Source organism: Phyllobates terribilis, unplaced genomic scaffold, assembly GCF_046119375.1.
Source record: "Phyllobates terribilis strain yellow unplaced genomic scaffold, ASM4611937v1 Scaffold_4__5_contigs__length_816908805, whole genome shotgun sequence".
Lineage (NCBI taxonomy): Eukaryota > Metazoa > Chordata > Amphibia > Anura > Dendrobatidae > Phyllobates > Phyllobates terribilis.
Window position 1 is genome coordinate 467,441,601 of NW_027362764.1, and position 16,667 is coordinate 467,458,267.

At 44.6% G+C, this 16,667-nt stretch overlaps 1 protein-coding gene across 2 annotated transcripts in view; it reads left to right on the forward strand.

The window, feature by feature from the left end:
* LOC141264368 (leukocyte elastase inhibitor-like) overlaps positions 1-16,386 on the forward strand; it is a 54,743-nt gene extending 38,357 nt beyond the window's left edge. For both annotated transcript variants that reach the window (XM_073676650.1, XM_073676652.1), the window contains one exon: positions 15,868-16,386. In XM_073676650.1, coding sequence (XP_073532751.1) covers positions 15,868-16,266 — 399 coding nt within the window. In that variant the 3' untranslated portion in view covers positions 16,267-16,386. The remainder of the gene's footprint in view (positions 1-15,867) is intronic.
* Positions 16,387-16,667: the final 281 nt, after the last annotated feature.

Genomic DNA, 16,667 nt, shown 5'->3' on the forward strand with positions numbered 1-16,667 from the left:
AAATGAATCAATTTAGTCAACATTCTTTACTAATTTATATTTTAGTGGGTATAAATGTTTATTACATTTCAACTAGATAGCCAAAGAAGGTACTCCTCACTTAGGTACACCCCTGCTGTTTCTTGGATTTATAGAAGTAAAAATGGAGGTGGGTTTAACGTGTTATAATTTATTATGAATTCTAACTAATCATTGACTAGACATACCTAGATACATTACAGAAAGGGTTACGAAAGATTATATCATCCTTTATGCTGGATATACTTAACAACCTGACTAGAGCTGGTGAAGCCAAGCTGCAGCTGCCTAGGCGGCTTTGAATGTGTGCTAGCATAACCTTATGTTTCCATTGCACTGAAAACTAATAATCTCACAATATTTTTAAGGCAATCAGGGCATTTACTACATCTTTAGGGTATGTGCCCATGATCAGGAATAGCAGCGTTTTGGACGTAGCTAACCTGCGCTGTGTCCAAGACGCTGTGTTCACATTACAAGCACAGTGGATGGGATTTATAGAAATTCCATGCCCTCTGTGCTTCTACTTGATGCTGCGTAAACTCATCCACAGTGCGGGATTTCGAGCCGCAGCATGTCAATTATCTGCAGCGGAGACGCTAGTCTCTGATGTGTAGCTAAATCCATAGCCATTCATTAGATGCGTTAAATCCGCATGGTTCAATGAACACTTGTGGATTTAGCTGCATGATTAGAACGCAGCATTTTGGAAGCAGCTAAAATACGCTGCTTCCAAAACTATGCTATTTCCTGATCGTAGGCACATACCCTTAAAAGAAACCTGTCATCAGGATTTTGCTAAGTAAACTACAGACATTGTCAGGTTGATGCTGTTACTCTGATTAAAATGATACTTGGGTTGAAGAAATGTGTCTTGCGGTTCTTGTTTAATCTGTATTTCCAATTTTGAGTTAATGAGATGCTCGTGTTCCAGAATGGGCCTGTGGGCGGGTCTTTTTTTGGTGCTCTGGCCTCATCATCATCATTCTGGGTTTAAATGACAGGTCACTGAACCTTCAGTGACCTGCCTCCTATTCTAAATAGTGTGCCTGTGCATTTAATATTGTGGTCTTAAAAAAATAATTAATTTGGCTCCAACAAAATGGCGCCAGCACATGCGCAGTAGCATTTATCGGCAAGTGACTCTCGCAATCTGCGCAAGCGCTGCCCACAAAGATATTCTTAACTGACTCTAAAGTAGATTATCTCTGTATACATGTTCATTACAGCTTTCTTGGCAATATATTGAGCCAACATGGCTATATTTTAAAGAAGCTGAACATACTCTATTTGCCTTATAGTATGAAGTCTCTCTAGATACAGAGGTGCTTTAAAGGGGTTGTCTGGTCCAAATCGATAAGTCTGCAGTCACTCTGAGTGACTGCAGACTTATGAATCCCCCTATCGCACGCACTGTGTGCTGCTGGGATTCACCGTTTTCCGAGCCGAGACTGGAGGGTATGTATAGGTTATACATACTCCTGGCCAGTGACCATCCAGTGGGCACGGCCTTACTTCATACACTTGTATTGAGTGAGGCCACGCCCTGACTAGTAATGCAGCCATCCATACATACCCTCTGGTCTCGGCTCAGAAACTGGCAAATCCCCACAGGGCACAGTGCATGCACTGGGGGGATTCATAAGTCTTCAGTCACATGGAATGACTGCAGACATCAATTTGGACTGACAACCCCTTTAATTACATTCATCCCTTAGAAAAGACTTTTAACTGGATTTTTTAATCTAAAATAATAACCTCCTCCAACTTATGCTGCTCCACTTATTCTGGATCTTTTTTTTTCTTCTGTGACCCTCTGTTCCAAAGTTATGCCCCCTTTTTTAAATTTCCCCTTCAACCATTTGGGCATATACCATAAAACTTCTCAAAGGGTGTTTGCTTCTTTTCCTCAGACAATGGCCAATCGAAACATATCCATGCTCAGAGAGTTGTATTGAAGGGAAAATTTGCACCTTTATTACTGGGTGCACAACTTTGGAACAAAAGAAAAAGGAAAACTGTTCCAGAATCAGGGGAGCAGTACCAATAACTTACCACAGCAGGATGTATATATACAGTCCAGAGATGACAGAGGCAGAAGTGTTGTGTCCTTGTCATTTGAAGCTGTGGTGGCTGTAATATGCAGTTGTAGCTGCATTGTAGCTCTGATGCCAACAGTTTAACAGAGAGAAAGCACTCCCATTGTAGAGCCTTCTCCATCATTGCAAAACGATCATGGATTGCTGGCTGGTTGCCATGTCAACTGGACGTCTAAAATAAGGGCTCTGATTCTGCGTTGTTAAAAAGCTCATTAATTAGGTAAAAATAATGCACTATACCACATAAGTAGTGCAGTGTATTTTATATATACTGTGTATTTTATTCAATAAGTTGTCTGCATCCTAAATTATTGTCAATAATAATTACAGTTTGTTGTACAAAAATTGATCATTCAGAATGCTCTGTAATAAAAAAAAATGAAATAGTTATGCCAGGTTTGTACTATCAGTATGTGGTCCTTATTTATAAACCAAAATCAGTAGTGGAAAAATCAGAGGAAACATATACAGTGGTGGCCAAAAGTATTGGCACCCCTGCAATTCTGTCAGATAATACTCAGTTTCTTCCTGAAAATGATTGCAATCACAAATTCTTTGGTATTATTATCTTCATTTAATTTGCTTGCAAGGAAAAAACACAAAAGAGAATGAAGCAAAAATCAAATCATTGATCATTTCACACAAAACTCCAAAAATGGGCCAGACAAAAGTATTGGCACCCTCAGCCTAATACTTGGTTGCACAACCTTTAGCCAAAATAATTGCGAACAATCGCTTCCGGTAACCATCAATGAGTTTCTTACAATGCTCTGCTGGAATTGTAGACCAATCTTCTTTGGCAAACTGCTCCAGGTCCCTAATATTTGAAGGGTGCCTTCTCCAAACTGCCATTTTGAGATCTCTCCACAGGTGTTCTATGGGATTCGGGTCTGGACTCATTGCTGGCCACCTTAGAAGTCTCCAGTGCTTTCTCTCCAACCATTTTATAGTGCTTTTGGAAGTGTGTTTTGGGTCATTGTCCTGCTGAAAGACCCATGACCTCTGAGGGAGACCCAGCTTTCTCACACTGGGCCCTACATTATGCTGCAAAGTTTGTTGGTAGTCTTCAGACTTCATAATGCCATGCACACGGTCAAGCAGTCCAGTGCCAGAGGCAGCAAAGCAACCCCAAAACATCAGGGAACCTCCGCCATGTTTGACTGTAGGGACCGTGTTCTTTTCTTTGAATGCCTCTTTTTTTTTCCTATACACTCTATGTTGATGCTTTTTCCCAAAAAGCTCTACTTTTGTCTCATCTGACCAGAGAACATTCTTCCAAAACGTTTTAGGCTTTCTCAGGTAAGTTTTGGCAAACTCCAGCCTGGCTTTTTTATGTCTCGGGGTAAGAAGTGGGGTCTTCCTGGGTATCCTACCATATAGTCCCTTTTCATTCAGACGCCGACGGATAGTATGGGTTGACACTGTTGTACCCTCGGACTGCAGGGCAGCTTGAACTTGTTTGGATGTTAGTCGAGGTTCTTTATCCACCATCCGCACTATCTTGCGTTGAAATCTCTCGTCAATTTTTCTTTTCCGTCCACATCTAGGGAGGTTAGCCACAGTGCCATGGGCTTTAAACTTCATGATGACACTGCGCACGGAAGACACAGGAACATTCAGGTCTTTGGAGATGGACTTGTAGCCTTGAGATTGCTCATGCTTCCTCACAATTTGGTTTCTCAAGTCCTCAGACAGTTCTTTGGTCTTCTTTCTTTTCTCCATGCTCAATGTGGTACACGCAAGGACACAGGACAGAGGTTAAGTCAACTTTAATCCATGTTAACTGGCTGCAAGTGTGATTTAGTTATTGCCAACACCTGTTAGGTGCCACAGGTAAGTTACAGGTGCTGTTAATTACACGAATTAGAGAAGCATCACATGATTTTTCAAACAGTGCCAATACTTTTGTCCACCCCCTTTTTTAGGTTTGGTGTGGAATTGTATCCAATTTGGCTTTAGGACAATTCTTTTTGTGTTTTTTCATTGAAGATAATAATACCAAAGAATTTGTGATTGCAATCATTTTCAGGAAGAAACTGAGTATTATCTGACAGAATTGCAGGAGTGCCAATACTTTTGGCCACCACTGTAATGGAAACACTTGCACCACTGGATTCTTCACCCGCTCCTGGTTTTGACTTACAAATACTAATGTACTATATTGGCCAAATACTAAACGTGTGAACGTGGCCTTAATCTTCGCAGAAAGTTACACCCCCTGGAAAAAATGTTTTATTTTAAAAGAGATTTTCATTTGAAAAAGAAGTAAAACATAAATATAAATATATATATATATATATATATATATATATATATATATATCACTGTAATTGAATCCTCCAATACTATAAAACTGTCATTCACCACTAGGCATGAGTGAACATTTCAATGTTCGGTTCAGAAAAGTTCGCCAAACAAATTGATATTCGCCGAATCTGTTCGCCGAATGTTCGCCCAACATTTCCGAATCCCATAGGAGTCAATGGGGGACCAAAAAAATGCATAGACAACACCTAGAAACGGGACCAAAAGCTGTCAAAACACATCAAATTAGGTGTAGACACCAGGAAAGTGCCATCAATTGACCCAGAGTACAAGTACTATAATTATTATTACTGTGACAGCGACATTTATTCAGTTGCGTTTTACATGTCAAAAGGGGTCACCGACTGATACAACAGGAGAGAGACCCCTGCCTGCGAGGGTGCACTGTCACGGACGTGGTTTGTGGAACCACTGTGCCACGGACCCTGAAGACCTTGCAGGGGCGTAACTAAGCGAGCATCGGACTGTTCACTAGAGCCTCTGATGGTGAGGTTATACTTTGCTCCCGATGAACGCCAGGTGACACTCCAGGACAGACCAATGGACGCGCAGCAGCTGAACCCAGTAGGACAGACTAGATGATGCAGCAGGCTGAGTCTGTATCAAAGTGCAGCAAGCAGAGTCTGCATCAGAGTGCAGCAGGCAGAGTCTGTATCAGGAGTGCAGCAGGCAGAGTCTGTATCAGGAGTGAAGCAGGCAGAGTCTGTATCAGGAGTAAAGTAGGCAAAGTCTGTATCAGGAGTGCAGCAGGTAGAGTCTGTATCAGGAGTGCAGCAGGCAGAGTCTGTATCAGAATGCAGCAGGCAGAGTCTTTATTAGTAGTGCAGCAGGCAGAGTCTGAATCAGGAGTGCAGCAGGCTGAGTCTGTATCAGAGTGCCGCAGGCAGAGTCTGTATCAGAGTGCAGCCGGCAGAGTCTGTATCAGAGTGCAGCAGGAAGAGTCTGTATCAGAGTGTAGCAGGCAGAGTCTGTATCAGGAGTGCAGCAGGCAGAGTTTCTATCAGTAGTGCAGCAGGCAGAGTCTGTATCAGGAGTGCAGCAGGCAGAGTCTGTATCAGAGTGCAGCAGGCAGAGTCTGTATCAGAGTGCAGCAGGCAGAGTCTGTATCAGAGTGCAGCAGGAAGAGTCTGTATCAGAGTGTAGCAGGCAGAGTCTGTATCAGGAGTGCAGCAGGCAGAGTTTCTATCAGAAGTGCAGCAGGCAAAGTCTGTATCAGGAGTGCAGCAGGCAGAGTTTCTATCAGGAGTGTAGCAAGGACTGGTAAGCAACCTTACACAACTTAGACTGCAGAACAGGAAGGTTCCACTACAGCTAACCCAATAGCTGGAGACCCAATCAGGATTCCCCAAATTTAAAAAAATTAGTGGCAGACACTAGCAATGTCTAATCAATTTCATTACAGTAGAAATAGTGTAAATAAGACCCACACCTCTTCCAGTACAGCCAACCCAGGAGATGGAGACTTAACCATGAGTGTTCACATTGCCCTAAATGAGGGTCTAACACCACCAAAGTGGCATCAATGTCATCAGACTACAAGTAGTTTAACGAAGATCCATACCTGTCCCACTACAGCCAACCCAGGAGATGCAGACTCAATCGGAAGTGTTTACATTTAAAAAAATAGGGCCTAAGGCCAACATTTCCGTGGCCAACAGATTGGAGATGGTGGAGATCAACCTCTTAGCTTTGTCATGTGTAGGATGAAATATTCTTTTACGTGACTGACGCGCCCCCTGGGCCGTGGGGTACTCTGTAGCCGGGCCAGTCGGTGCTGCAGGATGTCACAGTGGCGGTGACCCGGTCTGTGACCCAGGGCAGTCAATAAAAAGGGGATTCTGGTGACAGGGGAATAAAGTTTTTATAGTTTAATGTTCGTGACGCCACCTGTGGTATGCGGCTATATGGAGCCGCCACCGCGGTACAGATCGTCTGGAGCTGATGGTGACGCAGCAGAATTGGTTCGGCTCTCCACAGGCAGAGCTTAGCTCCAGGGCAGTGTAGATGGTGATGTTATAGATGTTGCTGTGCAGTGTAGTGCAGGGGATGGCGCAATTAATAATTCCAGGACACAGTGGGGTGCAGTCTTCAAGGTTTACTCACAGTTGTTGAATTTTAGGTTACCAGTACTAGAGTAACCTCCCACGTCGTCCTGCACTCACCAAGGAAGGGGTTCAGCAATCTCTCAAGTAACTCAGGAGTACTTAAATGGGACCCCATTTTATGTGCCTTCCTCGGTCGTCTTCCTGCGCTGGCTCTCACCCTCCTGCCCTGCGCCTCACAATCAGTGTCCCAAGCCGATAGCCTCGGATCCTGTCGGGCGACCTGCAGTCCCCTGGATCCTCTGTGGCCACCTTTTCGGCAATGTAATTGTGGTGGTGGCAGCTGCACCTTGCAAGTACAGCAGCCTCCGGTTATCTAGCTGAGCCTTGTAGTTCTCCACTAGTTTAGGGGCCAGTCCCCTCTGCGACTTGATCCCTCCCCGTCCATGTAGATTCCGGCGCACGGGTGGCATCCGCACTTCCCATGCCCCTAGGATCCCTTCTGTTCCTCCTGGAGCCATCCCTGCTCCCTTCCTCGTCCTGCCAATCCTCCTGGGCCTCTCTCTCTAGACCCGATCCTCTGAGCAGAGCTCCAACAGAGCTCCTGCTCCCAACTCTCTCTCCTCTGACTGAACCCCTTCTAGATGGTTGCACCCCTTTTTATACTACTCCTGAAGTGCTCCCCTAAACTCCTTCCTCCACCCACACCCACTACATGGTTCCGCCCTCCAGCTAGGGACCAGGGACTGTGCTCTCCCTTAGGAGCAATCTCGCCCTGCCCTCAGAAGTGGAGTGTAATGTATGCAAGTGGTTGGGTCCCGGGCAGTACTCCATCCTTACCTGAGAGTGAGATACCACACCTCTGGGTGAGATGCAGTACCTCTGTGGTGACTGAACCCTCAGAGGCGCCGCATGACTACAACAGCGGGATTGAGGGCTGGCTGCAGTGCTGAGAGAGAGAAGAGTACGGTGAAATGGAGAAACCGATAGACCGTGAGTGAGGTGCAGACGGAGATGTTACGGTGGATTGAGAAACATGTGGTGTGCTCAGAGTAACAAACACAGCAGGCATGTCAGTTTCACTTACAGCTGACGGGCTGTCACTCATCACTCAGCCTAACTGCAGTGGGTATACAGCTGGTTCTGTTGGACACCTGCTTGACACAACTTGGCACAGTAACAGAAGAGGAGGAAGAAGCAGCAGAGGTGTTTGATGGGGCTGCTGATGGTTGTTTATTGAAAAATCAATTTAGAGTTTATCATGTTTGCGTACCCATTTGGGGAGAACAATATCTGCACCAAATGCTCAATTTCACTACAGTATAACTATAGAAATGCATGGAGACCAAAACCTCTTCCACTACAGTCAACCCAATGGATGGAGACCCATTCAGGATTCCCCACATTTCCAAAAATTAGCGGCAGACGCCAGCAAAGTGTAATCAATTTCACTACAGTTGAAATAGTGTAAATGAGACCCACATCTCTCCCAGTACAGACAACCCAAGAGATGGAGACTTAACCAGGAGTGTTCTCATTGCCCTAAATGAGGGCCTATCACCACCAAAGTGGCATCAATTTCACTAGAGTATAAGTATTGCAAAGGAGGCCAAAACCAGTTCCTCTGCAGCCAACCCAATAGATGGAGACTAGTGTTGAGCGAGTATGTTCTGTTAACCCTTTCGGTGAGTATGCTCGGGCCGAGCTCCGAGTATTTACAGCTGCTCGGTGATATGTTTGAATTGCTCCCGTGTGCATGATTTGCGACTGTTTGACAGCTTTATTACATGTGAGGAATGTCTATTTCTTACACATTCCTGACATGTAATAAAGCTGTCAAACAGTTGCAAATCATGCACATGGGAGCGATTCAAACATATCACCGAGCAGCTGTAAATACTCGGTGCTCGCCCGAGCATACTCGGAACAGAAAATACTCGCTCAACACTAATAGAGACCCAATCATGATTCTCCACATTTCAAAAAATTAGTGGCGGACACTAGCAATGTCTAATCAATTTCACTACAGTAGAAATTGTGTAAATAAGACCTACACCTCTTCCAATACAGCTAACCCAGCAGATGGAAACCTAACCAGGAGTGTTCACATTGCCCTAAATGAGGGCCTAACACCACCGAAGTGGCATCAATATCATCAGACTACAAGTAGTTTAACGCAGACCCAAACCTGTCCCACTACAGCCAACCCAATGGATGGAGACACAATCAGAATTCTCCACATTTCCCAAAATTAGGGCCTAAAACCCGCAGCAGCAGCAAGAGCAGGCACAGAAGCCATATCACAGGCTGCAATTTCAAGAGATCAATGCAGCACACTCAAAACGACAACATCGCCTACTCTGTACAGTTTGCAATTGGGGTGCAAAAGTCCTTGGAGATCTATGACTTGTTCATCTTGTTGAAAGTTAGGCGGTCTACACTTTCAGGGGGCAGCCAGGTGTGCGTATCTGTCAAGACACTAGCAGCAGCACTGAAGACACATTCAGAGAGAACGCTGGCTGCCGGGCATGATAAACCCTCCAAGGCGTGAGAGGCGAGCTCAGGACATTCATCCATTTTTGAAAACCAAAATGTAAAAGGGCCAAAATCTTCCCTGATGGTATTCATGTTAAGCTCTAGATACTCCTCCACCATCCTTTCCAGTCGTTCACCACATGTCAGACTTGTACTTTGTTGTGCTGGTGCATGAGCTTGGTGCAAAAAAATGTGTGAAAGGACTCCCAGAAATTGCTTCTGCCACTTACTCTGCTGCTGCTGCTGCTAATGTTTTGGTGTTGACGAACTGACGTGCTGGAGGTTGAAAGACTACATCTGCGATGCACACTGTGTGTCTCACTTTTATCTTGGGGAAAACCTCTATTAAGGTTGCTTAAAAGCTTGTTTGCGATACTCCAACATAAGCGGGTCCCTTTACAGAGCGGGAAGCATCTGGCAAAATTGACTCTTATAACGTGGATCTAACAGAGTGGCCACCCAGTAGTCAGCATTATTTTGAATCCTAACTATATGGGGATCATGTTGCAGATAATGCATCAAGCAGGCACTCATATGTCGAGCTCTTCCAGGAGGTCCAAAGCCAGGCTGTATTATGGGCTGCGTAACACTGATGCTTGTTTCCTCCGTCCCCTCCTGCCAACCACGTTCAAACGAGAGGGGATGATTATCTTCTTCATCCTCTGACAGCTTTTCGCCCATCACCTCTTCCTCCTCCATTAATTCCTCGGCTCTTGCACCTTCACTAACAGTTTACCTGGTATCACCAAACCCCCTCGATCGCTGTAATCCACCGTCACTTGGCATCCGCCTGTGTGACGACAGTCTGGAAATTTGAGACATTGGTATCCCTTCTGCATCCTCCTCTTCTTCTGGGGCCACCACCTCCTGCCGCAGGTTATTCAAAGTTTGCTCCAGCATGTTTATGACCGGAATAGTGATGCTGATGATGGCATCGTCAGCACTAACCAGTTTAGTAGCCATTTCAAAACTGTGCAGAAGGGTGCAGAGGTCCTTAATCTGTTCCCACTCCGCAAACGTGATATGCCCTAAGTCCATACTGCTTTGCCCCAAGCTATACATCATGACATACTGTGTCAGAGCTCGTTGCTGCTGGCACAGTCACTGCAACATGTGCAGAGTGGAATTCCACCGCGTCGGCACATCACAGATCAACCTGTTAACTGGTACAGACAAAGACCTCTGTATTGATGCAAGTCGATGACATGAGGGGTGCGAACGGCGGAAGTGAGCACACAGCTTCTGTACTTTGTGAAGCAACTAATCCAGGTCAGGATAGTGGCAAATCGCTGTACCGTCAGTTTGAGGACGTGAGCCATGCAAGGCACGTGTGCGAGCTTGCCTCGGCTAGGGCCACTAACAGGTTTGCACCATTATCGCACACGGCCTTCCCTGGCTCTAGGTTCAGCGGAGACAGCCATTGCTCAAACTGAGCCTGGAGAGCTGCCCACAACTCTTCACCTGTATGACTGCGATCTCCAAGACATATTAATTTGAAGAATGCCTGATTACGGTGAGCCCTGACTGCGCAGTACGGAGGTGGTGTGTATTCGTTCCGCACCCTTGGAACGTGTGTCTCTTTAAGGCAGAGGTTGAGTGTGAAGATAGAGGCCCTAGAGGAGGTGGAGGACGCAGAAGCAGCGGAGGAAGTAGGAAGTACAGAGGTTTCTGCTGCAAGCCTTGGGGATTCCAAGATTTGTGAAGCAGCCCCTTGCCTGCCTGACCCCACAGCCACCAGAGTCACCCAGTGCCCAGTCAGCGAGATGCAACACCCTTGGCCATGCTTACTTGTCCAGGTGTCTGTGGTGAAATGCACCCTGGCACACATAGATTTAGACAAGGAACGGGTGATGTTGTCTGTGACATGCTGGTTTATGGCAGGCACAGCTTTCTTAGAGAAGTAATGGAGACTGGGCAACTGGTACTGGGATACTGTGATGGCCATCAGTTTTCGGAAACCGTCTGTATCTACCAGGCAGAAGGGCAGCATTTCCGTGGCCAACAGATTTGAGATGGTGGAGTTCAACCTGTTAGCTTTGTCATGCGTAGGATGAAGCAATCTTTTACGTGACCACAACAGCGGGACCAAGCTCTGGCTAAGGTGCTGAGAGAGGGTGGAGTATAGTGAACCGGAAAAACTGGTGGAGTGTGAGTGAGGTGCAGATGTTACGGTGGATTGAGAAACATGTGGTGTACTCGGTGAAACAAGCACAGCAGGTGTGTCCGCTTCCGTTACAGCTGACGGGCTGTCACTCAGCTTGACTGGAGCGGGTAAAGAACTGGAGTATCTGCAATGGGAGACCTGCGTGACAATACTTGGCACGGTAACAGAGGAGGAGGAAGAAGCAGCGGATGCTTTTGATGGGGCAGCTGATGGTTGTTGAGGTGTGCTGGTCCACATTTCAGCGCTATAAGATTCCCAGCGTAAAGAATGTTGTTTGAGCATGTGAACATTCACGCATGTAGTAGTCAAATTATTGCAGTTTTTCCCGCTATGGAGTTTTTTATCGCAAAAGTTTGCAGATAAGGTGAGTTGGCTCATCCTTTGCAGTGACAAAAAATCCCCATGCTAGGCAACCCTTGCTGTCCCTGCGAGCTGCAGACCCGTGACGGCTGCTGGCCACAGCCACAGTTGTGGCTAATGATGCAATGCTCCTCGTGCTTGTATCACTCCGTGTCTGCGCCGTAGGGCGAAATGTAATCTCCTCGTCTTCCTCCTCTACCTCCTCAGATGAGCTACTCGGCTGCGTGACTCTGGATTCACACCAACTAGGATCTTCAACCTCATCATCATACAATGTGTTATCCCATTCCTCGCCCTCAGAGTGACCCCTCTCCTCTTGTTGTCCTGACAGCACAGTACAGTCCGCATGAGCCTCAGGTATCTGAGTCTCATTGGGATCACCTCTCTCCCCTGCGGTTAACGTCTGGTGATAAGGGTCAGGAACCTGCTCGAACTCTACTTCGTCCTGCCCTGAATCCAAGCAAAACAAAAATTTTGGCATCGGTGCAGATGCTTTCCTCCCCTTGACTTTGTGACTGTTTGGAGTACACTTCTGATGCCCATGGTGTAGAATGGGTGAAGAGTTCTACAGACTGTGGTTTGCTACAGTCAGTTGGGCAGTTGGCCAGTTGTGACGCGGGGGGAAGCATGGGTATTTGAGAGCCACTTCTGTGGACTGTACTGCGTGTGATGTTGAGGTGCAGGAAGAAGAGGAAAAGACACTGAAAGCGGAGCTTGTGATCTACTGGAGCACCTGCTCTTTCTGGGCCTTATCAACAAGGCGTATCACTGTGCGGCTGCCAAAGGAAGGGAGTGCAGTAGGCCGTTCACTAACATAAGTTGTCCGTTGTCTTTGGATAGGACCGGTTTGTGTTGGTTCACTAGTGCTTTCACTAACACTACCACGTACCCCACGTACATCTTGAACACCAAGCCTATTCCCCCTTCCACCACGCCCACTCATTTTCCCACTCATGTTGGTCAGATACAGTGGTAGGAGCACGCAATTAACTAAAGAAAAATAAGTTTTTTCCTGTGCAATAGCTCAGCACACACCTGAATTTCAGCGGCACTAAATAACAAGGTAAGATATGGCCTGCCGTATAACGTTACTAACAGACAAAAGAAATTTGTTAGTGTGCATGAGGCCGATTAAACCTACTAGATATTCTCCAAACAGTTTCAAACTGAGATGTCCCATGCTGTATTACTTTAGGAACAGAAGAAATATTTTTTGTTTAATGTGGATGAGGCCAGTATGACATAGAATATATGCTCCAAAATATTTCAAACTCAGATCTAGCCAGCAGTATCACTTTACTCAGAGCAAAAAATATTTTTGGGTTACTCTGCATAAGCTCTGAGTCCAGCTGACTTTGACCACCACTGATGTAGTAGCTGGCTTATAGCACTGTATGACTTTTGGCACAGAAAAAAATATTTTTTGGACTGGGCCTAGTAAGAGAAGTTTTTTTTTTTTTTTTTACTCTGAAACCAGGACAAGTTCAACGCCGCTAAAATATACACTGCTCAAAAAAATAAAGGGAACACTTAAACAACAGAATATAACTCCAAGTAAATCAAACTTCTGTGAAATCAAACTGTGCACTTAGGAAGCAACACTGATTGACAATCAATTTCACAGATGAAAGCCTGGAGACGCCGTGGAGTGCGATCTGCTGCCTGCAACATCCTTCAGCATGATCGGTTTGGCAGTGGGTCAGTAATGGTGTGGGGTGGAATTTCTTTGGTGGGCTGCACAGCCCTCCATTTGCTCACCAGAGGTAGCCTGACTGCCATTAGGTACCGAGCTGAGATCCTCAGACCTCTTGTGAGACCATATGCTGGTGCGGTTGGTCTTGGGTTCCTCCTAATGCAGGACAATGCCAGACCTCATGTGGCTGGAGTGTGTCAGCAGTTCCTGCAAGATGAAGGCAGTGAAGCTATGGACTGGCCCGCCTGTTCCCAAGACCTGAATCCGATTGAGCACATCTGGGACATCATGTCTCGCTCCATCCACCAATGTCACGTTGCACCACAGACTGTCCAGGAGTTGGCGGATGTTTCAGTCCAGGTGTGGGAGAAGATCCCAGGGGAGACCATCCGCAACCTTATCAGGAGCATGCCCAGGAGTTGTAGAGAGGTCAAACAGGCACGTGGAGGCCACACACAATAGTGAGCCTCATTATGACTTGTTTTAAGGACATTACATCAAAGTTGGATCAGCCTTTAGTGTGTTTTTCCACTTTAATTTTGGGGGTGACTCCAAATCCAGGCCTCCATTGGTAAATAAATTTGATTTCCATTGATAATTTTTGTGTGATTTTGTTGTCAGCACATTCAACTTTGTACAGAACAAAGTATTCAATGAGAATATTTCATTCATTCAGATCTAGGATGTGTTATTTGAGTGTTCCCTTTATTTTTTTGAGCAGTGTATATAGGTTTGACTGTGTGTACAAGCTGAATTTGACCGCTACTGACATAGTAGCTGGCTTATAGCACTGTATGACTTTTGGCACAGGGAAAAATATTTTTTGGACTGGGCCTAGTAAGAGAAGTTTGTTTTTTTTCATTGTGAATCCAGGACAAGTTCAACACCACTAAAATAGGATCTGCCTTTTTGCAGACTGGATCAACTTAACCTCACTCTTCCTGTCTACCAAAAATATATATAGGTTTGACTGTGTGTACAAGCTAAATTTGACCGCCACTGACGTAGTAGCTGGCTTATAGCATTGTATGACTTTTGGCACAGGAAAAAATATTTATTGGACTGGGCGTAGCAGGAGAAAAATGTATTTTTTTACTCTGAAACCAACTGAAGTTCAACTCCACTAAAATAGTATCTGACACAAAAAAAAACTTTAGTGCACACAGCTTTCAATATCACAATAACAGAAAAAAAACAGATTTTGTGCTTTGCAATAAGAAGCTCTGCAGACTGTGCAGAGCACAATTTCAACCCCACTAAATAAAAAAGTGCACTGCGCTTGCTTGATCACATTAGCAAGTGCAAAAAAAGATTCAAGGTATACTGAGACATGGAGCTCTATACCAGCGGTGCACAGCACTATTGTATGGTATGGGCCCTCTGTTTCTGTCAGAATCTCAGTACTTCCACAAGAACACCAAAAATGTGCTGCACCAGTGGTTGCAGAGGTACACAGGCCAGGAATTATCTACACTATCTGACTATCACACAAGTGCCCATCTATCTAGCTAATATCTCTCATTACACAGGAGAACACTGAGCTGCGTCTGTCTCCAGCAGTGACATGGATATAATGGCGCTGAGGGAACATGGCCGCTTTTTATATTGAGAGGGCATGTAATTTCTGCAGCCAATTGCAGAAACCCTTATGTCTGGACGGTGTAGATGCTTCCTGCACTATGATTGGCTGGCCGCGCTTTCCTCAGTTAAAGTTACTGCCCACAGAAAAAAAAAAAACAGTGCGCCGCTGATCTGACCTGTTCTAAGCTCTCCACAGCCCCCACACTCACCTGGCACATGTCACCGCTCATCATACACTTGCACTATGCTAACAAAATTGTTCAAAACGCCGTGATTGCCCAGTATTCTCGGTCCCGCGCAAATTCGTCAAACTTTTCCGATTTTAAGAAAATTTGCTCGCCTTTGCGATCACGAATCCGAATGTGCCATATTCGTGCCAAATTTGAAACTTTCGAACATTCGCCGAACAAATTCGCTCAACGCTATTCACCACACAGTGAACGTGTGCTAGAATTGTTGTTTTTGTTTATCCCAGCTCCTAAAAAATGTAATAAAAACTGATCAGAAGGTTCAATGTACCACAAAATAGCATCAGTGAAAACTGTAGTAAGTGGAATGAAAAGTGAACAAAAAGTCACATGTTCAAGAAAATGATACAAATGAAAGCTACATATTGACTTGTAAAAACTGGGCCTTCATATAGCTCCTCAGATAAATGTACAATTTATGGGTCTTAGAATAATGCCAACACAATTTTTTTTTTTCTCAAATTACATATATTGTACAAAAAAAAAACTAACAAATTTGGTGTCATTGTAATGGTGGACTTTAGTGATCTCATCTTGCACAAAAAAATTATTTGTTATTAACGAAAGTGAAGGGTCAGGATGCACCAACCATGACTTTAAGTGGGCACTTTCCCCAGGTACCCTGTGCCCTTTACTTGCGGCATCATGACCACAGAATCTGAGAGTGGGGTTTATACCTGAAAAATGTTTGCACAGTTAAGTGTGCTCAATGAATTTACATGCGCCACATTACATCTCCAATTTGAGTTTGCTTGAGAAAAGATTGTCTTGTAGATAATTTTACTGTCTATTTTTGATGCAGGTAAAAGAGATGTCAGCAGAAGAAGTAAACAAATTGATGGACAATTCAGAAATGAAGATGATGAATGTCTTAGTACATCTGCCAAAGTTCAGAATAGAGAAAAGCTTCTCCATGAAAAGTATGCTTTCATCTCTTGGAATTTCCGATGCGTTCAGTCAGACCAAAGCAGATTTCTCAGGAATGACAAAGCAGGGCGATATGTTTGTGTCTGAGGTTTATCACCAAACAGTCCTAGAGCTCAATGAAAAAGGAACTGAGGCTGCCAGTAGTACAGCATCTGTCATGTCTGTTCGCAGCTTTCCTGGTGAAGAGGTAAAGTGTGATCATCCCTTCTACTTTTTCATAAAACACAAGAAGTCTAACTATATAATACTATGTGGAATATTAAATGATCCCTAACAAAAGAAATGTGTTTTTGATGTTATCACTTGTAAATCTTGAGCAGCTCGTATGTAATGTATATGTAATGTATAATTTATTCAGAGATATTTTCTACTTTTTAACTGGAATAAAATTTTATCACAATTTAGTGTTCATATCCTTTTTTATTTAATCTAAATAAGGATAGCCTGTAAATTTACTTAGCCAGTAAGTTTACCACTAGTATACATACAGATATATTAAAACGGATGTGTTAGCAGAATATGCTGCCTTATCTAAGATCAGCAGATTAATGCCATAGACCCATACTCCTATCATTCAAAGCTCATAACTATAATTCTGCTGTATTCTTTCAGCTCTCCTTTTAGCTAATATTTTATGTACATTCTTTTCATATGTAAGAACAATGTTTCAAACAC